The following is a 23,970-nucleotide window of genomic DNA, read 5'->3' as shown; positions in this document are numbered from 1 at the left end:
ACTCACCGTGGCCCGACGTTGTGCCCTTGGGAAAGGCACTTTACACGACTTCCCCACCTATTCGGTGGAGTGACGCCCACCGAGCCTCTTAGGCTAATCTGTCTAACTGGGTGCCAAAAACACCTTACGGATTTGGTGCGCCGATGTGACAACATCTCATATTGGCCACTGAGAGCCGTAATTTTTTCTATTAGTAAATAACTAATAGATAAATTTTTTGATGAGTGTCATTTTGTTGTTCACTGCGCGTTATATAGAAATAAGAGTCCTGTTCCTTCGGCCTCAAGTAGACTCTAGGACTACCTTTATCTTCTTTTGCTTACCTTCCTTCCAGGAACGAGCCACGCAACAGTGTTTACCTCCATTGTCGCGTATCAAATGGGCCGTTCTCCAATCCAAATCAACCTGGTCGGAACCGATGGTCTCCAGCTGTACGTTAACTACACGGCCGTCGACATGGCACTCTTTGAAGACCTGGAACATGAAGAAGAGGTGGAGGATATCGCTTCAGTATCCGCACTTTCCAACTCTTCTCTACTGATCTTCTTCTTCAACGAGCTGTCAGTGAAGGTGACGGCTCAGAAGGTGAGTAATACTATATAATGATCAGACCCTTCGGTGTATGCAGCGTCCTAATCTATGGTTGGAACTGATGAATGAATGGTCGAGTGCGCGAAGCGTAAGGCACTGGCTAAGAGCTAGGTAGCGCAAGGCACTGGCTAGCAGTTACATGATCGTTCTTCTACAGAGCACAGGTATGCTATTCTGTTTCTGCGTGTGTTTCTGAAGGGTGGACAGTCGTAATGTGTAAATGTAGTTATTGGGGGTCAATTCAGCATTCAAACTTGGTAGATTTAAAGGAAATGTACTAACGTACACCACTGTTACAGTCAAAAGAGATGTTGATAATGAGCACTTTGTGATCCGCAAAGCAACCAGTTAATCGCCATGGCCATAAGCATTGTGTGTGACGGTTTTTTTTAACTTGCTAGTGCATAATATTCATCTTACCTTACCTTACCTTAGACCTTAGTTCCTCCTGTGCCTGATCGCACATCGGGCAGCAAGCTTCCACTTCTTTTTATCAGCAGCCACTATCTCAGCCTCCTCCCAGGGGATGTTTGCCCTTCTTAGATCGTCTTGGAAGGTCCTGCGCCAGGTGTGCTTCGGCCTTCCCCTCTTTCTTCTGCCGTCCTGGGGGACCCAAGTCATCGCGGTCTTAGAGTGTCTTCTGCTGGGCATCTTAACCCAGCTAATGTTTTTACTATTCCTTTTTTAAGTTCAGGCATCTTCGTCGCCATCATCATTACCATCACCAGGCAGTGCCCTTTAGATCTTGGAGATCTAAGGAACGTTTTTGTAACGATCACCATTGTTTTTTGACACCCAATACTTTTCATCCACACCAGGCAATGCTGCACCTGGAGTACGCCGTTCCCAATAAGTACCAGAAGAAGACTAAGGGACTCCTGGGTTACTGGGACGGAGACTCTGAGAACGACTTCGTGGCCTTTGATGAGAGTGTCTTACCGAGCGGTGCATCTGAGGAGGACATTTTCAATCAGTTTGGAGAAACTTGTAAGTTTTATAACGTTCATTGTAAGTCAAACAATGTACGAAATCAATTCTTTACGAACACCTTGCGTAATTGTTCCATTTCGTCATCTTACGCAAGCTGTGTGGTATACAGAGGTCTGAGGCTTTGGTAGCCCCTCCCCACAGATGTTGGTAGGATAGTTTAATCAGGCTATGAAACAGTCTCTAGTCAACCGCCTTAGAACTAGTAGTTTAAGTGACACGTCCAACTCGATATGTTATTTTTCATATACTTGTACGTAGGTTAATTCATTTTTATCCATCTGTCTGTTTGTTTGTATGTATGTATGTATGTATGTATGTATGTATGTATGTATAGTTGTGATGATAATGAGTATTAGATGATGATCAGTAAACCCTACGAGAGCCGATGTACTTTTGCTGTGTCAATATCTTTACCATTTTACCAGGTCCCATCCTCATACCTGAGGGTCGGAGACTATGGTAACATCATCCAGTATCAAATTCAATTTCGTCAAATTCCTCCTGATTATGGCTCTGTGAGAGCACTCTGCCAGTGGTATGCCCATCCGATATCGTCGCCCTACATCCTTCTCCTACGGCTCCAGCAGATCATACGATGGCAAGGCAGTATCCATTGGCTAGAAGAGTGTCCATTAGCAATATAGTCACCGATATCCATTAGCCACCGATGCCTAATGGACACACCTCTGGCCAATGGCTACTGCCTTGCCTGTTGATCTGCTTGGAGATTACCTTTAATATAATAATAACCTTTATTATACATTCATGCCCTACCGGGCTAAGTACAGGTGAACAGATGAAATGGGTAATATACATGTTTGTTGTACAAACAGCTCTAAATCTACTCTAATACAGAAGTTCGGCTTCTTCTCGTTTCTTTGTGATGTTAAAACTATAATTTGAAATGGGTTTGTATAGTACAGGATGATCAAAGCGCATAAGGAAGATGGATTGTTCAATATTAGGCAAGTATTGGAAGTATGGAAACGTACTTGTAATATATCTAAAAAGATCATTTCTTTCATTACTATATAAACTACAATCAATAACAAAGTGGTCTTCGTCTTCTATTTTGTTTGAGCTACAAAATTGGCAAATCCTTTGCTCCAGATGTGTGCGGTTGTGCCTTCCTGTTTCGATGCTGAGTTTATGACAGCTGATTTGTAGTTTAGTGATGGTGGTTCTTTGACTTGCGTTTGGGATATTAAGATAATGTTCTTCATTATAAGTAGATTTGAATAGTCTGTACGAGCGCAGTTTGTTCTTTATATAGTCCTTTGCAATATCTGAGTGGTGCAAAATGTTCCTGCTCTTCTGACATGTCCTAAGTTGTGTCAATATAAAGATTATATTTATCGTACAGGGCAAGTGACAGAAGACGATGGTCCAAAGAGAACGAGATTTTTCTACGAGCCAGGGAGGACCACCGACTCGTACAAGGACAGCAGCTACGTGCCACACTACACGGACCAGGTGATCTTCGGCAGTGCAGAACTGGAGCAGCAGGCCAATGCCGTGTGTGGAGACGACAGGGAGTGTCTGTTCGACATTTTCGAGACCGGCGACGTTGAAGTTGGGGCGCTGTCCGTAGTGATGAAGGAGGACCTTGAGATCGAGAAGATAGTCAGAGGTATGTTCCTACTATTTTCATAGAAAATTAAAATTCTACTCCTTTATAAATTACGGAGATTTCTTCTGGACAGAAGGTAAAAAAACATTGCTGACAGCTGTGTTTCAAGCTTTTCTAAACACACTCGTAAGACGTATTTTGGCACTTACACTTATTATTGAATAGAAGTTGTTTGAAATGCGGTAGGGTTGATTCAGCTTAGTTTGTAAAGAAATGACCAGATGTTGCATAATGGAGCTTTGATTTGAATAAAAATGTCCAATTAGATCTTGATAAACTTATGGATCACTTACAAACTTGCAGAGATATTCCCTCCAACACTACAAGGACCAGAGGTTGTCAACGCTACTGTGGGAGAACTGCTCCAGTTTACCGTGACTGCCGCCGACAGAAATGACCTCGACATGATGTTCGAGTTGGGCCCGGAAGTCCCGGCTGACGCCACGTTGTCCGTAGCGGGTGACGTGGCGACGTTTTCCTGGCTCGTGACGTCAGATGAGCCGTTTAACCTGCAGGTTGACGTGACGAATTCGGAGAACGCGACCGCCCAGCTCTGGCCAACCGTCAACATGTGCTCCTGTCTGAACGGTGGGTTCTGTGAGGGACAAGCTGCAGAGGAACAGAACATCGATGGAAACACAAAGTATGTTTTACTTTCTAATTTATTATATTTAATATATTAAGCAAATAGGGTTATTTATCATATTGAATTATGTTAGGACATGTTTTTTTGTTCCTAGAACTGTGTAACTAGGTTTTGTGTTCTGAGAAACAAATGTGACAGAGTAATGTGGCACGTTGCTCTCTATATATATATCACTTTCAGGGTCATTAATGTGAACTTTATGTGAATTTGAGCCAAAACAAAATTGGAAAATGTGATATAATGTGATATTATGTGATTTTGTTAAAAAATATGTGAAAGCCTAAAATGTGAAATTTTGAGAAAATGTGAATTAAGAAATGTGATTTGGGGCCAAGAATGTGAAAAAAAATGTGATGCTTGGAAAAATGTTAATAACGTATGTGAAATAATGTGAACGTAAACGTCTGGAAGCATGCAATTCAGAGCTACTTTTTAGTTACGCTGCCACGTGCTAGCGATTGTACTCATCGATCAATCAATAAACAATTATTATTATATTAATATTAAAAATGTGAAACTAAAATGTGAAAAAAATGTGATTGACGATACAAAAAAATCGTGCTGAGGGAAATGTGAAAAAAATGTGAAATCTACACCTGTGCACCAACGCACAAGGAAATAAGGGGCTTGGATGTAGGGGTAGTCCCAAGATAGCTGCAAGGAGTTACTGAACAAGACTGGACCACCATAACACATTAACTTGAAAGGTTAAAAATACTAACACTTAAAAATACTTATTTACATGATGTTCTTTACATCTTAATAATTCTTTGCAAGGCATGTGTTCCTCGGACTCGAGTTTGCTTATCGTTTTTTATTGGTAATTTGTACATGAAACAAATAATTTTGTCGTAAATGATAAAGAAAAAATGCAGGAGAAACCACAAACTCAACAAGTTTTTTTTTTACCTGAAATGAAATGCAATTAATTATCTATGATCATCACAATTACTGACCATTATAACACACATTCATATGTAAATAAGATCAAACAGCAAATAGTAATACTACTACAGTAGATACACAATGAAAAAATAATAACTAACTAACTAAGGAAGTAAAACAATCAAATGACATATCAAATGACAAATCAAAACATAACAGAACTGAAAGAAAATCAAATTGCAAAAACAAACTGATAAGGTATTAAGCATAACAAAAAGTGTAATAGATGAATGCCAAAATACTTTCGCAAGTAAGTAAACATAACATAAAAAGAAGGAAAGTAAACATAACATAAAAAGAAGGAAATCAAACAAATCAGGAAGTACTAGTAGTAGTATATCCTCCTCATTTAATGATCGCGGGAAATTTGAGCAATGGAAATCATATTTTCACCAGTATACACATTGTATTTCACCATTTCATTGTATAATTACATTGCAGTAATTTGTAACTGTAAAATCTTTAATTTCAACTCAATTTCAGATTTACCACTTTGGAGTGTACTTGCCCAGCTGGGTACACCGGAAAGAGGTGCGAAAGCGATATCGACGCATGCGTCGAGAACTTTAACCCTTGCTTCTCGGGAGTTGTGTGCACAGACCGGCAACCGCCAGCCGACATCGACGGGTTCGACTGCGGGGACTGCCCGCCTGGGTTTCACGGAGATGGACAGACCTGCATCGGTGAGTAGCTAGTTTTCTCCACAAACACTATGAGTGCAATTCATTGCCAATGTTCAAGAACATCACTAGAAATCTTTAAAGAACACCTACAGATGGCTCGAAATTAACGGCCAGTGACCACTAAATTTAGGCGGGGACAACTAGAAAGTCACTTTGGGACATTTTTGGGGCAATAGAAAAATAATCAACATCACAATGTCAACCCTTTTTTTGTTGATCAGGCACACGTCCCGGCTTTTGGCTCCGGAAAAGCCCCACCCCTTCTCCTCCCCAAATGTCTTGTGTACTCTGCAATTATAGCGCGCATGGGAGTCATAACGTAAGCAAAATAGTGTTGACTTCAAGTTGTTGTCATACATACATTCATACATACGACAAAAACAGGTTGGGGACGTTCATCGCGACAATTGAAATTTATTTTCGGGACAATGCTGGGACAATAGGAAGAAAAGTTAATTTTGAGCCTTGCTACAGTTAAACGTGCAGAGATTTGGGTGTAGCAGTTGTTCGATGCTAGCTACAGCCGCGCTCCGTGTCAGCGAAGCTGTTGTAATTGTGTTACGCCGAAGGGCGGTTATACCGGCTATACAGATACAGATTGGTATGTTATAACACATATCCCGTATATATATGCATGAAGAGGGCATTCTTTATGAGTGTGGTTATGACGTTGAATATCGAAAGGGTCAATCTAGGCATGTAGCAATCTTCTTTCTTATTCTTCTTGTTCCAGACATCGACGAGTGCACCACCACAGAAGGATCTGTTTGTCATCATGTCTGCATCAACAGTGTCGGCAACTTCTCCTGCGGCTGCAACGAAGGCTACTACCTAACAGATGACGCGGTTTCCTGTGAAGGTAAGAGATCATTTGTTGTACAAGTTGGTGTATTCTGTCTTAACGTCAAGAACTTTTACGTTCAGCGCTTATAGTAACCTATACAATTGTTCTATTTTGCTAACTAACTATACCTACTAGGGGTGTCTGTTGCGTGGTACTGAAGCACGTTTTTAAATATTAGGCCACACTGACTTCACATGGATGACATCCACGCGAATATTTTTTTTCTATTTCCTTGAAAACATAAAAGTTTAGGACCAAATGTTTTTTAGGTAAAGTGGTCAAAAATGAAAAGAAGAAAATCGAATTACCTCTGCAACTTTCCAAAGTCAAAGACGATGGGAAAGAACAAACTTTAAGATAAAGAGTTCATTGATCGGTATACATGTACGTACCATACCATGCGTATTCAGTCTGTGTGTACAACTTTCCTTACCATTCATATAAAATTGCATTTAATAAATGGAATATCGAAAGGGTCAATCAATGACATGTTTTTTTTAGTGCCCAGAGGATGTCATCCATATGATCAAATCAGTTTGGCCTTAAAATAAAAAAAAAACAGGCGTGTTAACCAGAAAGAATTATCTTTAAGTTAGTACACTTTCAGATTATTAACTGCTAAGAATTAATCTTAGGTTTGTAAATTTTTATTATTTTTGTTTCAGATGTCAATGAATGTGATCTCCCGAACAATTGCACCCAAAGTTGTCTGAATACCGACGGATCTTTCAACTGTAGCTGTCAGGACGGTTTCATGCTCGCAGCAGATGGACAAAACTGTGAACGTAAGTTTTTGGCGACACATCAGGGGCGAGCCTAATAGTACAATGTGTAACAAGTCTGCAAGATTTCTAGGAACTGTGCTAGAATGTCTGAAAATATCTTTGGAAGCTGATGGATCGTCGTGATTTTTTGCTGGTAGGTATCTTAGGTGATGGTTGGCATGATTAAATGCAAATTATGCAAAGCAGGGTGTAATTTGCATAATAAATTAGTAGATGTACATACTGCGTTCTATGACAGGACCTGCAAACAGATGACGTATTTGATTGATTCAGCCTGAAGTAAATTAACTTCTCGCCGTTGCTTCCAGCAAGCAACCCCTGCAGCATGGAGAACAACCCAGGTTGTGACGATGACTCTGGCTGGTGTGCCATTGACTCGTCCTCTAGACTAGCGACTTGCGTGTGTATGGCAGGATATCAGCTCAACGTCGATGGGGTTACATGTGAAGGTTAGCACTTGTGTATACTATCAGACGTTTTAATTGTTGCCAATAGGGCTAAAAACTACTGACAATATGGCAAATATGGCTATGCCAAACTGTTCACACGTATATATCTATTTAGAAAACACATATCATTGTACAATATCAATATAGGTATCTATTTGAGAGGTAATTTCTTTGCTACAAAGGAAGAACATTTTACGATATTTTAACAGGACTTTCAATTTGGAACAGTTCAAGTCATTTGCAACGGAATTGTCAGTCTCTTCCTAGTTGTAAAAGATATCTAAAAATGAGTTGATAGAGAAGCCAACTACTACTTCTTTATTTGATTTTCCTGTCTTTCTTGTTTTCTTGTTTTTTTAATTCGCGCTAAATTATTTGCCTCTATAATTTGCTTGATGAAATTTCATTTCTTTTTTGTTGTAAATTTGATATGCTATTTGATTGTATTACTTCATTAATTAGTTACATGTTAGTTCGTCGTGTTAACTCCATATTCATATGTACCTGTATCTATAATGATTTGCTTTTTTACTTTTGTTTAATCTTAATTTACAATGCATCTGGGGTCAAGATATGTAACTGACGAAAATCAATTATACAATTAATTATATTTAAGGGGAACCCTCCGATAAACCTGTACGTTTTGGGGTTCTCCTTCTACAAACTAGTTTACTACAAACTGACTTGTTTTTAGGTTCAAATAGATAATAAATAGAAACAATAAACAGTAAACAAACAAAGTGATATGACCTTATGTGGTATCTGAAAATGTTATTTTGTATTTCCAGATATTGATGAATGCCTTACCGGTGACAATCACTGTGACCAGCTGTGTAACAACACTATAGGCGCGTACGAGTGCTACTGTGAGGACGGCTATGAACTGACGGACAACCCAGTGCATCCCTGCGAGGGTTAGATATATACATTTATTTTCTTCACGTCCCTATCATGTTTTTATTGCTTCAATTTAGAGCTATACAGGCTCGGAAATCGTATTTTCATATAACTATGAGGCTTTCATCCCAAGATTGCCTCCTCTGCAGGTAAAATTCTTAGACCGATTTACATTTTATTGTTTCACGTTACATCACATCGATTATAGAAAGCTCTAAACGCACATAAACAAACGATGGCAAGAAAAAGACAATGAGGGATTATCTGTGTTGACTGCAGATTTTGCCGTTTGAGAAACATGTACCATTTTGTTCTCACAGATATCGATGAATGTTTCGAGGGCCTCTTCAACTGCTCGACCAACGAGGTTTGCGAGAACGAGGTGGGGAGTTACTCGTGCATCTGTGAGGAAGGAACCGAACTCATTGAAGGCTTATGCGTGAGAGGTAAGGACTTTTAGGACGTTTACTTCTGAATCGTGTGCTCTTAAACCAGGGTGCATCAATGACATCGTGCATCGTTTTATATAATTATTACTAAATGTCCATTGCATTCTGTTAAATTTTGTTACACATATTATCAAAATACTATTGACGACGCAATATTGAAACTTTTGTTGAAACAAACAAATTGTGTGACCAATTTATGCCCCAAAATTGCTATCAACGTTATACCTTTTTAATTAAATAGCTAATATATGAAATAAGCTTTTATAAAATTCAAAATAGCATATTGTATTACCAGTATACTACCATTGTACTGGAAGTTGAAAAATGTGAAACTGGAAAATCTTGGAAAAGCCAAATTTAGATTTAAAAAATATTTCTAAATACTTCTCATAATCCAAGCATAAACTAATGTATTGAATTTCTATGCCGCAGCCTAAAAACCAATTTAATATTTTACAGAGTTCGCCACTTCAACTACGCGCCCCACAACAGTGCCTACAACTACAACTACACGCCCCACAACAGTGTCTGCAACTACAACTACACGCCCCACAACAGTGCCTACAACTACAACTACACGCCCCACAACAGTGCCTACAACTACAACTGCAACTACAACTACACGCCCCACAACAGTGCCTACAACTACAACTGCAACGCCAACGACTTCAGGACCAGCGATGCCATTGGTCACATCCCCTGTTACAGCGTCGGGCAAGAAAGACACAACGGAGCATCCGACCGAGACCATGCCACCATCATCTGCCATCACTAGCAAGATCACAGAACGATCCACAATTGATGGAGAAGCTGCAACAACTCCGCTATCGACAACCGAAGTTCACCACTACAGGTCTTCGATTCCAACAACTGTCGAGAAAACAACTGGAAGCTCATCTGCTACAACTGCTTCTCAGTCCTCTTCAGAAGAAGAAGAAGAGGGGACTACAGTACACCAAGGGGATACAGTCCCATTTACCACGGCAGGAAAAGGTCGGACCAAAGGTATTACCTGAAACTCTGTTGTGTGGAGGGCACAACTCCAAGTTGCTATGTTGAAGTGGGAAACTAACCACTGTATGCGCCAAAAATCAGTTATTCAAGCAGCCGGATGTGATTTTGGAAACGGTCACTGAATGTGGAAAATATGAAACCTGACCGTTTCCAAAAGTCATATCCAGTTGCCTGAGCAATTGATTTTTGGCACATCTTACCATCTGCATGGATGACTAACCTCCATCGACGTAACTTCTATGTGGGGAATGAGACTAATTTCTCCTGTAACGCTATGTACACACAAGTTTCTATTGTTGAAAATGTACCTCAAACAATAGGGCTTCCTTACCCTTTATTTTCATACAGATCCAAGTGTGGCTGGTGAGTTGGAGAGGAACACCATCTTGTTGACACTGGACATGTATATAGACGAGGTGAGCAATATAATCTACTAGTTACATCGACATCAGTTAGACATTAAATGTTTTAGGTGGTACGGTGTCAGGTTACGCAGTGGTACGTTGGGCCATACAAGACTATGTGCCGCATATGTAAACACCGTGCCTTGTTCCTTGGCAATACACAAAACGTCCACTCTTACATGTCACATAACTTTTGATTCTTCGTGGTAGTTTGGATTTTTCTTCTGATACCAACTGGAAAATCATGCTAGCAACACAAGGCTACATCAAAGCAACAAAACATTTTTAGGTATTTGTGTCTTTTATTACTTGTTCAAACTCGTGTTCAATAACTAGATATCTGGTATGTATCTATTCATTTATTAGTATGTTGAAGCTAGAGTTTTGTCAGATGTTTTATATGCAGCGGTGAAAATATAGTGAATCTTAATTGCATGTTCATGCCCATGGGGCTAAATGCATATATACGAGTATGTTACATCAATAAGTTGCGTACAAGCTGAGTCCGTTGTCACTTTGTCCATTTATTTGTAATAATTCTCTAAAAAAAAATATACACGGTGGACGGTGACACGGACACACCTTCATGCCTTCTGCGGCATGTCCGCAAGATTAATTTTACAATTACAATTACTAGTACTATTCATTAGGCCATGGCGATTTGATTATAAGGATAATTTCCGCCTGCGCATGAATTTTCATTCGTTTGCAAAATTAAACGTTTTTCACCATACAGTAAATCATACAAAGCAGTTGCAAAATGAGCCATGTGCAAAAGTATTGGAAAACGATACTGATATTTTAGAATGAAAACGGAAAAGAAGAAAATTTGACCAAAAGAAAATTTAGAGGTACGTGTTTCTACCTTTTAAAAAAAGTCAGTCACTGATTGAGGAATATTCTACTAACAGAAAATGTGAAGAAATGAAAATGAAGAGTCTATTTTTCGCCTTATCATACCATACTCTGTGTGTTCAGCCATTTGTTCAACCTTAATGATCTCATCTCAGAGAATGACTGAAGCTGTAGATCGTCTGGCAAGACGACAAAGGCCCAAGGAATGATCTCATGAAAATGGCAACGTTTTTGCCAAACTTTTTCATTCGCACACTCGCTTCCATAGAATATACTCATTATTTTGAGTCTCTCCCCTGTAGCTGACGGCTGATAGACTAGAGAATTTCAAGACCGTCGTTGCTGAGGAGATGACGTCTTTCTGTCGGAGACACATGCACGAGCTTCACGACTGCAGAGTGTCCGGACCTGCGAGATCGTACGTGTTCTCTAATTTAATTACAGTTTTTCGCCTTTTGTTACCTTGCTTCAAACAACAAGGTTTGCTACCGGTGATAGAGAGAATTTAACAAAGAAGCTCTGCACACTTCATCAACACACAGGAATGCCAAAAGCCCTGTCCCAACAACTCATCTTTCGGTAAAAGAACAATCAGTACATAACACGTTCAACTTAAAAAAATCTTTCAAACAGCCCAGATTCTTGTACCACATGTCTTAGAGCTAGAACACTTCACATTACTAGGACAGTTGGTGAATGAACTTGTTAATGTATACCATGTATTTCAAGTATGGTGGTCAGTGTTATTACCCGTGTTATTGTGTGACAATTATTTTTTTTGTATTGGTGTTTGGTGTAAATTATATGTTACGGATCAATGGAAGAATTAGAGATTTTAGCTAATTGTGGATCCTTATAAAGTCCCACATAACCGAATATATCTATAGCCTCCGGAACACTGGCTTACCAATTCATGGTTAAGGGTAGGGCGGGGACAAGATATGGATTGCAGAAGTTTGGCATTTACTGACACTTAAATTAGAGACACTGGAATCGAATATGGTAAGTTCATGCTTGACAGGGCTATGTGGAGTGAAATAAGCACTAAATTGGTCCCGGCTGATAAACAGGCGGATGATGATTATGACATTAGATTTTCTTGCAGGGCGTAGCGTGCGTAGTCCAGTGGTTACCGATCCTGCCTCTGGACTAAGAGGTTGGGAGTTCGAATCCCGGCTGATGTCGCTCACCCGACATGCACGCTACTGTTTAGGGTCGCAGTCCTTATACCCCCGTCACATTGCGCGTAAATCGATCGGCCGACTAGTTGGCGACCTCTAAACGACATTTACGGCCGTAGTACGCCCGATGTTCCGTCGAACATCGCGCGAATTTTCGGGATCGCCGGCGATTTTTTGGAGTCGGCCGAAGCTCGCTGACACGCGAAACGTGTTCTTAACATCAGCGACTAGTCGCCGGCGATTTTTGAGGTCGCAGAGCTCGTTTCCAGCTCGCGCGTACCTCGCCCGTAGCTCGTCCCTGTCTGACCGAGAGTCGACCGATATTCGGGCGTACATCCCACGAGTGTCGGCCGTTCTTTGTCTTCAAAAATCGGGCGATGGTCGCTGAATACGGTCGACCCTCGCGCGAGCTTCGCGAAATATTCGGGAGACCCTCTTCCGTACCTCGCCCGACTTGCGCAACGTTTTTAAAATCGTGCGTGCTTCGAGCGATCTTCGTGCCAGTGTCGGACGAAGGTTCTACGAGCCTCGGTCGAGCTCCTGTGAAGTCATTATTTATTTGGCACCTGTGACATTTATTTCTTGTAAAGTTTGCAGGAGCAACGTCCCACTGATTGTTAACGTTATGTTTACGAGAAAGGATAAAAATAGATAAAATTGTCCTTTTTGTACTTTTGTTAAATCAACATTTGTTAACACTTTTAAAAAATTAAAAGGTTTTCACTATATAAAGTCAAATGCCTAGTCTAGATTTTGAACCCAACTGATTGAACGCAAATGAAATCCTTTACTCTTGTTCCTTTAGGAGGTTGTATAATAAATTGACTTTTACACTTGTTCATTCTGGAATAAGGTTGACTTGTTTCTTATGGTGTCCACAAGAACGTCATGTGATAGAGAGATATTACTTACTAGTTGAAGTTTATATTGCATGGCTCTTTTTACCTCCGTCTACTTTGATGCCATTGAATGGATAATAAACTTGTTTACCGGAGGATTTATACTATTTTAGACAGAAGTAGATATATAGAGGTTAAGTTTTAGAATAATATATCTTATTAGCTTTGTTCAGGTACACGTATACGTGTATAAAATAGATTTTGATATAATGATAATCATTATGTTGTTGTACATTTTGGATGAATGGTCTAGAGATCGTGCGAACATCGATAGATCGTCGAACGTAACTCGGGCGACGTACGCCCGTGTGTCGAGCGAGCTTCGGCCGACTCCTGTCTGGTTAAAAAGGTGGTCGTTGTGTTAACCAGACGGTAGTGTAAATTTGTGGCTCTTGTGGTAGTATTTGAGTTGCATCTTTCACAGAATTCCTGTTTATATTTCTATTTATTCTGCCAGTCCGCTCCATTACTTTGCAAAAAAATATTACGACAGGTCAAACATAAAAATTGGCCAAACTATTCATGTTTAGGTGGATACACTGGCCTTGCTTCATCTGCTTGCCATGTTATAGGGACTTAATTATCATAGATGTATTCCCAAGCGATCGCCCGAGCCTCGCACAATGTGACCACGACGATTTTCAAGCCAAAAATACGCGCGATCGTCGGTCGATCTCGAAATCGGCCGATCTTTCGGCGATTGACAAATACGGCCGAAGCTCGTCGACAATGTGACGGGGGTATTAGGACGGGACCTTAAGCCGTGGTCCACTGTTCATTGTGCTTGTTGAAAAGAGCTAGGGGAATTTCCCCGGTACAATGAACCTGTAAATACTGTACATAGCGTCTGTCTTCTCTGTCACGACCAGTGGACCAGTTTTATCTTCAGTCATCATCCTTCACATTTTCTTCACAGATACATTGCCGCCGTGTTTACCGCGGAGTTAGTGTTCATTCCTCCCGGTTACCCCCGGCAGTCGGCAACCTCCGGATCCGGACAGAGCCTCCTGGCTTTCTTCGTGGCACATCCGGACAGCCTTGGAACAACCCTTCGTCCTATCTCCATCTCCAACCTCCGGATGATGGTGGACACTTCCATGGAGGAGGTAGCGGTTGCTCTTGGAGATGCAGGGCGCATTGCAGATGTAGTTCCTCTGTTGGAATACATCTACGGCGAAGGTGAGAAAGTGCACTGCACGATATCCTATCTTAAAAATTAAAGCACATCTTAATCTTAGAGAACACATGTTAGAGAATAGTTAACCTTTATTGTTACATCATACATATACATGTACGAAAGATAACGTTATCCACACATGTATTTAGCTTTGTTAGATCTTTAGTTAAGTTGTAGAAGACCATACAAAAGTCTCTGTACTTTTTTGTTCTGTCAATAAAGAATCTACTATTAAAGCATGCGTAAAGGAACACGCGAGGGAACAAACGGCACATTTGCAACAGTGGTGCCACGCCACATTATGTTTTGTTTTGACCTGTACTTAGCCCAGTGACAGTGTGGCAAAAATGTGCAATAAAGGTCGTCATTCATTCATTCATTTATTCATCATTTATCGTCACATAACAACGTTGTTCTTGTTTTTTGCCGGGGGGCACAAGGCCTCCAGCCTTTTACTGAGAACCATGTTGAGCGTTGGTTATATGAGGGCTGAAAAAAGAAGTGACACGTGTACGTAGTTTTCACCGCACGTAAACGTGATGCATAACAATCGTGCATCTGAGCACGAGTCTAGTCTTTTTAAGCGTAAGTCCAATCTAAGTCACTAAGGTTACCAATTATGTTAGTCACACTTCATCATGAAACTCACGTTAGTCAGGAATAATATTTTGAATATACCAAAACAGTTTCAAAATGTTGACAGATGTAAGAATGTACCCTCCAAAAACCGTACGTCTCTGATGTTGGGAATAGTTCCTCGATTTACGTTTTTGTTAAAGAATTATACATTATATCAGGTATAGAAATATAAATATCTAAGAAATATAACAACATGACATTAATAGTTTTAGATAGATAGATAGATATAAACAATGTTACTGACACCGTGGGACGCCTTACACCAACTGAGTAGTCACACTTCATCATGAAACTCACGTCAGTCAACCAGATATTCTCTACCCCCCCTCCCCAGGCCAGTTTTTAAAAAGCATTTCTTGTCTTCAGATTGTACATAATGCAGGAAACATTTATAATGTTGTCAAAGAGAGAGAGGTATATCAGTACTGCTTAGAACCTTTTTATATACATAGCATGTCCTAAAACCCGGCCAATGTACATATCTAAGGACTTGATCTTTATTACCCACGGGTAAGGAAATACCCTTCCGCGTTTTGGTCGTGTTTATGTTTTCATATCTATAACTTACGAATTGATTTTCGCCATGAATAACTTTTGACGTCCAGATGATTTTTTTTTTAAGTTTAGAATCTGAGATTTGTTGTTTTACATGTTTTATTCAGACGTCACTACCATGATACCTACGAAGAGACAAGGAGAGAGTGACCCAAAAGGATCAGGGGCCCCAGCCCAAACGGTGACCATCGTGGCATGCGGGACTCTGGCCGCTGTAGCTGTCGCCGCAGTCATCGGAGTAACATGGTACTGCAAAAGGTACAATGCACTGTTGATGTACTCATAGGGATATACATGTACATTTGGCCTGAGGTAGAATTATTACCTCCCATACGCATAAGGAGGTATTGTTTTCGGTGTGTCAGTCAGCAAGGCTTCTGTCGTAGGCCCGTATGTCGTGGTAAGTCAGACCATCTCTTTGGTTGTGCTGAAAAATTCACAGACACTAGATATTATATTATAGATATCATGAACATCCATGCATAGTTTCTAGGGTTATGCTGTACACAAACAAAAACACAAACACAACTGATGGTAGGAACAGACTAAGGTAGGAAAACAATATGTGAACCATTTTTTCAACTTGACCTTCGTTTCACAACCGCTACACACCTACCAAATATCATTAAGATCCATTCACAGCTTCTCGAGTTATGCTGTACACACACAACACATGCAAAAAAGCCCACTGCAGTTCCATTGGAAAACACCAGGTGAACCATTTTCAAACTTGACAATCGCTACCTACCGACTTTATATCATATCATGGAAGTCCATTCACAGCTTCTCGACTTATACAGTTGACATATATACAGACCCACATCACAGCCACTCCACCATGGCCAAACCGAAATCATACCCTTCTGGTGAAGGTAATAAAGTGTCTCTTCTATCCATCAGAGCCAGGACAGGACGTCGCAACGCGCCAATCGACGTGTACGGCGCCCCGCTCCCAGAGTGCCGCCTGGATCCGCCGGTGTCTACGGTACTGAAAGGGAGAGAATCGCCCTTCCTCGGCAGGAATAACATCTGGGAATAGCAAATCTACAATGTAGAACAACGCGCCTTTATCAAACATTAACTTAACCCCTTCCGTACATAGCCGGGTATGGACATGGTAAGGGACTGGTTAGCTGGTGTTTGGGAGTAGGTCAGCAATGTTTGGGATGCGTTCTTTGAGGAAGGGTCAAATTGGACTCACATTTAATTCATATTCCACTGGATCCGTACAGAATGATCTGCTCAGACTGCTCCCTAATTTCAGTCAACCTTGGTTGAAAGGTTCTGAATGTGTGACAGGGAGTTTACTTATGAACGTCTAACTTTTAAAACGGCAGAGCTATGTGTTTTTATATTGATGTTTGTTTTCGTGGAAGTTCATCTGTGTTGGTAGTTATCATAGTTACAATGCTGAACTTTATTCCAACACAAAGGGTACACAAGGATCAAATTTTCGACGACAACTGTCGCCTTAATAAGGGTAAGAAATGGCATCCACATTGAATCACCGGACCATAACGTTTCATTGGAAATAGTCAAAATACTGTACACTGAGTAGGACTACTTTGTAAGAGGTATAACTATATCAGAGGGCACTCCAGCCACTATATAAACAGAGACGTTGGACGATATAAACTGTCTGACACGTTTGACCAATTGCTGACGTCATATATCCGTTAAGTCTTCTGTGATTTGAATAGGGTCACGTGTCACGTTTGGCAGTGATTGGTCACTATTTATACCGAGGAAGGCGACAGTAGTCGTTAGAATGTGACCATTGTGTATCCTTGTGTTGGAATAAAGTTCAGTATTACACTATATGATGTTTTGTTATCATTTTTATTGTACAAGATGCACTTCTACCAACAAGGCTATTTGTTTGTAACAAACTACTGCTGGTTGGAATGATTGGTTTGGTATATGGTGTAAAATTGTAAAAACATACTGAGTGTCTAATACTTAGTGTTAATTAAAGCTTGAGTGCTGTGCCGCGTTATAATTATTTGAACGTTCTATCCGTTTGTATTCTAAATTGTGTTCTCTATATATTACATTATGGTCATGGAATTGTATATTGGTCAGTCGCCAGGGTTAGCACTTTGTAATAAGCCTTCGGCTAGTTTGGTAACCCTGCCTGTATGTTTTTATACAACCGAGCAACAAGAAAACCGAATCGATTGTCACTCTGGTGCATTGCTCCATGTAACCAGGTCAGTTTTCGTGTCAAGAGTGTGAATAATAAACTGTATCAAACTACATATTTGTAGTTTTATGATGTTGTTAAATGAATGGTTTCATCTTTAAATGCCTTCACATGTATTTAAATGTACATGTGTGCCTTAAAAATAAAACATACAGGTCCAATGTTTTCGAACATCATTTTTTTTTACTGAGTAAACAAAATGCCCCCTAATTCTAGAATTGTAAAATAGAAAACGCCGGGTGCAGGTTCGGACATGCCCCTGTGCTCCGACCCGGGATCAAGCGTCTTGTTGAGCGCCGAACGCTCTATCCACGACGCCACGCCAAAGTTATTGTCACGCTGATGAAGGTTAGACTAATGCTGAATGCTCATGGGAAATTCAAACTCTACTACTGGATAAATTATGCAGATAATTTCCGGACGTTTACAAACCACTAGACAACAGATGGGCATGGTGTATGTGTGACAAGATACACTAAATGTCGATCTGAGCCGAACCAATCTGCAAAACTGCAACGATACATTGCATTGCACACTGCAAAAGAAATTACTGTCACAGAAAGCCAACAAAAATGACAGGCGACGAAGTAATGTGATCCATGACTTCTATTTTTTATTATTTTTTATTGGCATTTTTCAGTAGAAGTTACAGTCAAACCTGCCTAGGTGACCACATATTCAAGCTGTCCACCTGACCATGGTGACCGCTTTTCCTTGGTCACAAAAATTTTCTAGCCAAGTGAAGGCAGAGCGGAGGAACGGAGCGGAGATAAAGCGTTCACGGATGGATTCCAGGCTAAAAATTTTCCCCATTGACACAAGCATTAGCGATCTGTCCAATGTGATGACCACTTGGACAACCGCTCAACGCCCGATACCTGCCCATGGCGATCACGTCATTTTCGACCGTGTCGATATGGTAACTAATGAGAAATCATTGAAAAAACAGCCAGTCTGCCTCGACTGCTATACGATGTTTTTGTGCCATGTGCCACCCTCCCCACATGAATTTACCACGGAATTCGGAACTGAAAGAAGATGCTTACAGCATTTGATGCATTGAAAACCATTTTATGTCATAGTCATGTTGTGAGGCGACCCTCTTTAGGAGACAACTTTTCAATGGTGGCCGCTTTTCTTCGGTCCCCTGGCTGGTCGCCTTAGGCAGGTTTGATTGTATATCAAAAGTGTCTTCAATATGTACATGTAGGGTTTAATATGTTTATTTATATGCCTTATTGTTTTATATTTATTATTACTTATATACTTATCATTATAACGTTTAAAATTCATGATCCAATTAACATATAACTGTTATCAGTAGAATGATAGTTTCATTCATTACAGTAATAAGATCTAGTTATTTACATCAGCACATGTCTCTTATTTTTAGAGTAATGAAAAACAATAGGTAACAATAACAGAAATATGAAACAAATACTTTTAGGCAAACTTGACAAGCGTATCAGTATATGGGTGTTTGAATGGTCAGACGTTGAAGATACAGACAATTATACGTAATTAATAATAATAATACGCCAAAAAGCAGTTACTTAAGCAACTGGATATGATTTGGGAAAATTCCTTTTTAATAACTGCTTTATTACCTGGATGTATAACCTTCATCGACGAATAATACTAATAGTGGTTTTGCAATTAACTCTTATATTCATTTTTATGCACTTTAAGATAGCAATATTTCAGCAAACAATTTACCGTTTGCAAATAGAGCCGTAGACAAAATATGAGAAATAAAGTTGGATCATTGGAAAAAAGTTTATAGTTTCAAGTTTTATTAATAAAATCAGCCTTGCAGCCAGTTTCACAAGTCAACCAAGCTGAATTACACTGATTTTTACAATTTTGTACAAAGCAAATACAAATACACATTTACATTACAATACATATACAGACACGCAAACAAACATGTTACAAAGCCACACATGGACACATGGGATTATTTTACATCAAAATAATCAAATATATAAATATTGTATTGCGGATTTATAATTAGATCAAGCTATGTCAAAACAATGGGGTTTTTTTGCGCTCAGTCCAAAATGCCTTTAAGGGTGCTTCTGAAATGTCACATTTACAACGAAAACAGCTATGGTGAAACTAAAAAATATGTTCCTCATCACGGACATGCCAGCAGACGACGTATAAAATTACCTGCCGATTAAACGAAAGGAACCGTGTGTTTTAGCTGCGAACACGAAAAACCGACTGACCACAATACTCCTGCAGGAGGGATGCCGCCTTCACGGAGTAAAAAGTGTCAAGGAAAACGAAAAAAAAGGTATACCTATACAGATAAAATGGGGTTCGTTTGGTCCCCATAGCTAGGCCATAGGGCCTTATCGTATCGAAAACCGTGCCTATCAAGTTCTATGTTTGAATGGGTTAGGGTTAGGATCAGGCACGGTTCTGGATAGTCTCAGCATGCCCAAGCGTAGATTTGCCCCAGACACGGTTCTGGATACGCGTGGACTATCCAGTACGGTGCCTGAGCATGGCAACTGATAAAGCACGCGTGTGGATACAGCAGACCGGAATATACAAAAACAAGAAATCTAAGATTCTAATATACTTAGTAATGAATAATGTTAAAACGACGGCTAGTGTCAATTTCAGACACAACATTAACAGTTATGTTACACGACATGGAGATGGTGATACCACAATCATAATACACAATACAGGCAAACACACCATTCTTAAAAACAGTGTGGTATAGTAACCGTAAGGTAAATGATCTCAATTTGGAACAACCGGCTCGGGGTTTGTGCCAAGGCTTTCCCATCGCTATTTCAGTTGAACTACTAAAGAAACAAGCTCTTGAAAAACGACTTTCATACCCCCCTAGTAAAAAACTTCTCTTGCCCAAATGTCGGTTAGATACAAAGGTGTCACCTTATGGAATGAACCAACTCCAGCCCTAAAGAATCCTACCTTGTCTTTTCTCTCATTCAAACAAGCTTTGAAAAACCATCTGATAAACGAACCTAGCCCCCTGTAGTAGTTTCATTTAGTGTTTTCTATTATTTTAACTCATACTATATTATCATTATCATTATAGCACTGTATTTATAACTTACATTACCTTATTTCATTGTCATTAATTTATGCCGTATATTATTTGATTATCCTTATTGTATTATTTCCATTTTCCATTGTATTATTTCCATTTATTGATTATATTTAATTTTGTATAGTTTAGAGGAGGAGGGCTTTGTATAAGCATTCCTTGCTTCTCCCCTCCTCCTGCACCTGGTTTTATCCTTGTTTTGTATTATTACTGTCTGTTTTGTTTAATGTGCAACTAATAGAATAAAATCAAATGATACCACACCACATACAACACAGGGCGCTGGGGTGCCATGCCGTTTCACTGCATCACCTAAAGTGCAGCCACATGTAAAATATACAAGTCACCATGCTTCTTCAGGACCTCAATAACAAATCTCGGACGGAAATTCAAACAAATCCATTGCCCCCCCCCCCAGCCAAAATTCATCCTTCGTATGAATTACATTTTATAATAGATTGCCCAACCTATTATGAAAACCGACGAAAATTGTTACAGCATATTACATGTTAAGACCAATATAACACTACCCCATACAAAGACAGAGATATTCTATATGTTACTATCATGCCCTGTCAACATTTCCACTTATGTAGGCCAATTTGTACACAATTCCATGACAAAACGAGAAAACGTAATTAATTCCTGACACAATTTATTACTACATTGTATTAATAGAGATTAGTATAATTAGTATCCCTCTTTTGTTATACATTGTTTATGAAACAGACCAGATTCCTATTACAGTTAGTAGAACTGTTACATATTCTCAACACCACCATATGTGTATGTTAACACCACAAACTATGTATGTATCATTTTGCCATACGTTGTACCCGCTACATCTGTTGCGCAATGAAGTTCTTCTTCTATGAGGTTAAGGAAAAACCATGTGGCGTGGAACGATAGTTACAGTGGATCTGGCCCCTGCGCTAGTACTAGTCACCACCATCTCTCCATCTGGTCCCATAGCGATATCAGACGGGTCTTGAATGTCCGCGATGGTACGGACAAACTCCCCGCGGCTTGTGAACATGTTTACCCGGTTGTTTTCATTGTCTGCTACGAAGATGTTACTCAGCTTGTCCCTGCAAATACCTGTGAAAAAATTCCGTTGGCCCGCACCCCGTCCGGCAAATTCAAATATCTTGACTCCGGAGTGACTGAACGACTTAACAGCTTTATACGCGCCTGTAAGTGTAAGCAGTATATTTCCATCACTGTCCGATATGACCCCCCCAATACCTCGCTCTCTACCTGATAACACTTTAAAACTCCGATACAGAGAGCTGTCTTGATCAAACAGCTTTACTGTATTTCCCTGTCCGACGATGATTTTGTTGCTGCGTACGTCTATCGCAATGACGGGAAGGGGCGGGCGAAAAGGAAAAGGTCTCCTGAAGCCTACGGCGAAGTTTTTCATGGCCTGACCACTTCTACTGTACTTTACAACGTGCGCATTGTGCGACTTATCCCCCACTACCCACAGGTAGCCGGGCTCTACACCAATAGCAACATCATAAGGTATGATAAAGCCATTTTCACCCGGCAGTGCCGTTCGAAAGTAGCGAAGATAGTTCCCATTTATGCTGAAGACTCGGACTCCATTGGTGTCAATCACAAATATCTCATTGTCAGCAGACACGGCGACTCCGTACGCCATTCTCATGATAGGTTCTTTTCCTTACCCGCCAATGGTGAGAATGTTGTCCAACTTCCTGTCACCACTTTCTAGGAGTAATAAAAGGAAGAGTATTTTCCATACCCAAATGAGGAATATTTACATAGTGATTACACATACACACACACTCGCACGCACACACACACTCGCACGCACACACGACAAACACACTAACACTCACACAACACACATACACATTCGAAAATGTAAATAACACACACACCAAGGACCCACGCAAATACACACACAAAGACATACACATTCACGCCTTTTTGTAAAATGTTAAGCCGTATTATATTAACTTGCAACAGTATTAACAAGAATTCGGAGATCTCAGTTTTTGTAAATGTTAATTTTCTTTCATTTGTCTCATTGAGTATGGAAATAAGGTCGTGATTACCATAATTATAATTTTCTCAACTCAAATTACAATAATTTTCCTGCGAAGTTCCTATCCTTTGGCAATATTTTATTTCAACACAATTGTATTGAGTATGCAAATGACCTATACATTAACATAATAAATGCATAGTGATAACTTAAAGTAACTTACTCATGTCACAAGGTATAAAATTCCCATCATTCACCAATAAGGAATCACAGAATTTTTATATTGATTATGCAAATTAGGTCATCATTGGCAAAATTGCTATCTGCTGATGTTCCACCTGCCAAAGATAACATACAGTACATGTATAAAGGTACAGTTATATAAATTTATTCCTCATTTACATAATTTGCATTTAATTATGTACATCTCTTCCTAAGCTACCTACATACAAAAAATTAAGAAAATACGTTGTTCCTTCTGGGACTTATCCGCTTTAAAAGAATTCGCCAGAAACTCGCCTGCAGTTGCAGAACATGCTGCTAGGGGCACAAAACCCACACCACTTATTCCTGACAAGAAAATCTATCCGTCACTAAACATCCAAGACCATAGCATGTTCAGGACAAAACATACAAAATACGGAAGTTCTGCTGCAGTACCATGGTCAGCCACCAGGAGGCCCATATTTGACATTGACTTTTGTCTTTCTATTACCTACTCATGTACCAAATATCATGACATTCCATTAAGTCGTTCTGAAGTTATGCTGACTACAGATGTGCGGCAACACACACACACAGACACACACACAGACACACACACAGACACACACACAGACACACACACAAAACTGTACGTAAGAAACAACTACTCACACACACACACGCACAAAACACACATGAAACATACATACACACAGACACATCTTCAGAAATCATTAAGTACCTGAGTTATGGTAGTAGACACAGCCCGCACAGTAACAGTGTCCTGCAGTGTTCCCACACCAGTTGACCGAAGAGCAGCATGGCCAGGTA

General features: G+C 40.0%; 1 protein-coding gene across 1 annotated transcript in view; it reads left to right on the top strand.

Annotated features, from left to right (window-relative positions):
* The window catches only part of LOC109476989 (mucin-like protein), a 33,556-nt gene extending 15,590 nt beyond the window's left edge, over positions 1 to 17,966 (top strand). The window contains exons 18-33 of the mRNA XM_019778003.1: positions 335 to 585; positions 1,410 to 1,578; positions 2,945 to 3,211; positions 3,515 to 3,854; positions 5,286 to 5,485; positions 6,219 to 6,344; positions 6,995 to 7,114; positions 7,423 to 7,563; positions 8,352 to 8,477; positions 8,781 to 8,906; positions 9,369 to 9,914; positions 10,272 to 10,339; positions 11,485 to 11,600; positions 14,179 to 14,441; positions 15,741 to 15,891; positions 16,534 to 17,966. Of these exons, the coding sequence (XP_019633562.1) occupies positions 335 to 585; positions 1,410 to 1,578; positions 2,945 to 3,211; positions 3,515 to 3,854; positions 5,286 to 5,485; positions 6,219 to 6,344; positions 6,995 to 7,114; positions 7,423 to 7,563; positions 8,352 to 8,477; positions 8,781 to 8,906; positions 9,369 to 9,914; positions 10,272 to 10,339; positions 11,485 to 11,600; positions 14,179 to 14,441; positions 15,741 to 15,891; positions 16,534 to 16,672 (3,149 nt within the window). The 3' untranslated portion in view covers positions 16,673 to 17,966. The remainder of the gene's footprint in view (positions 1 to 334; positions 586 to 1,409; positions 1,579 to 2,944; positions 3,212 to 3,514; positions 3,855 to 5,285; positions 5,486 to 6,218; positions 6,345 to 6,994; positions 7,115 to 7,422; positions 7,564 to 8,351; positions 8,478 to 8,780; positions 8,907 to 9,368; positions 9,915 to 10,271; positions 10,340 to 11,484; positions 11,601 to 14,178; positions 14,442 to 15,740; positions 15,892 to 16,533) is intronic.
* The last annotated feature ends 6,004 nt before the right edge of the window (positions 17,967 to 23,970 follow it).

The sequence above is a fragment of the Branchiostoma belcheri genome, unplaced genomic scaffold, assembly GCF_001625305.1.
Source record: "Branchiostoma belcheri isolate BF01 breed outbred unplaced genomic scaffold, Haploidv18h27 scaffold4, whole genome shotgun sequence".
Classification (NCBI taxonomy): Eukaryota; Metazoa; Chordata; class Leptocardii; order Amphioxiformes; family Branchiostomatidae; genus Branchiostoma; species Branchiostoma belcheri.
Note: the sequence above shows the minus strand (reverse complement) of the source record. Positions and strands in the feature narration are given on the sequence as shown.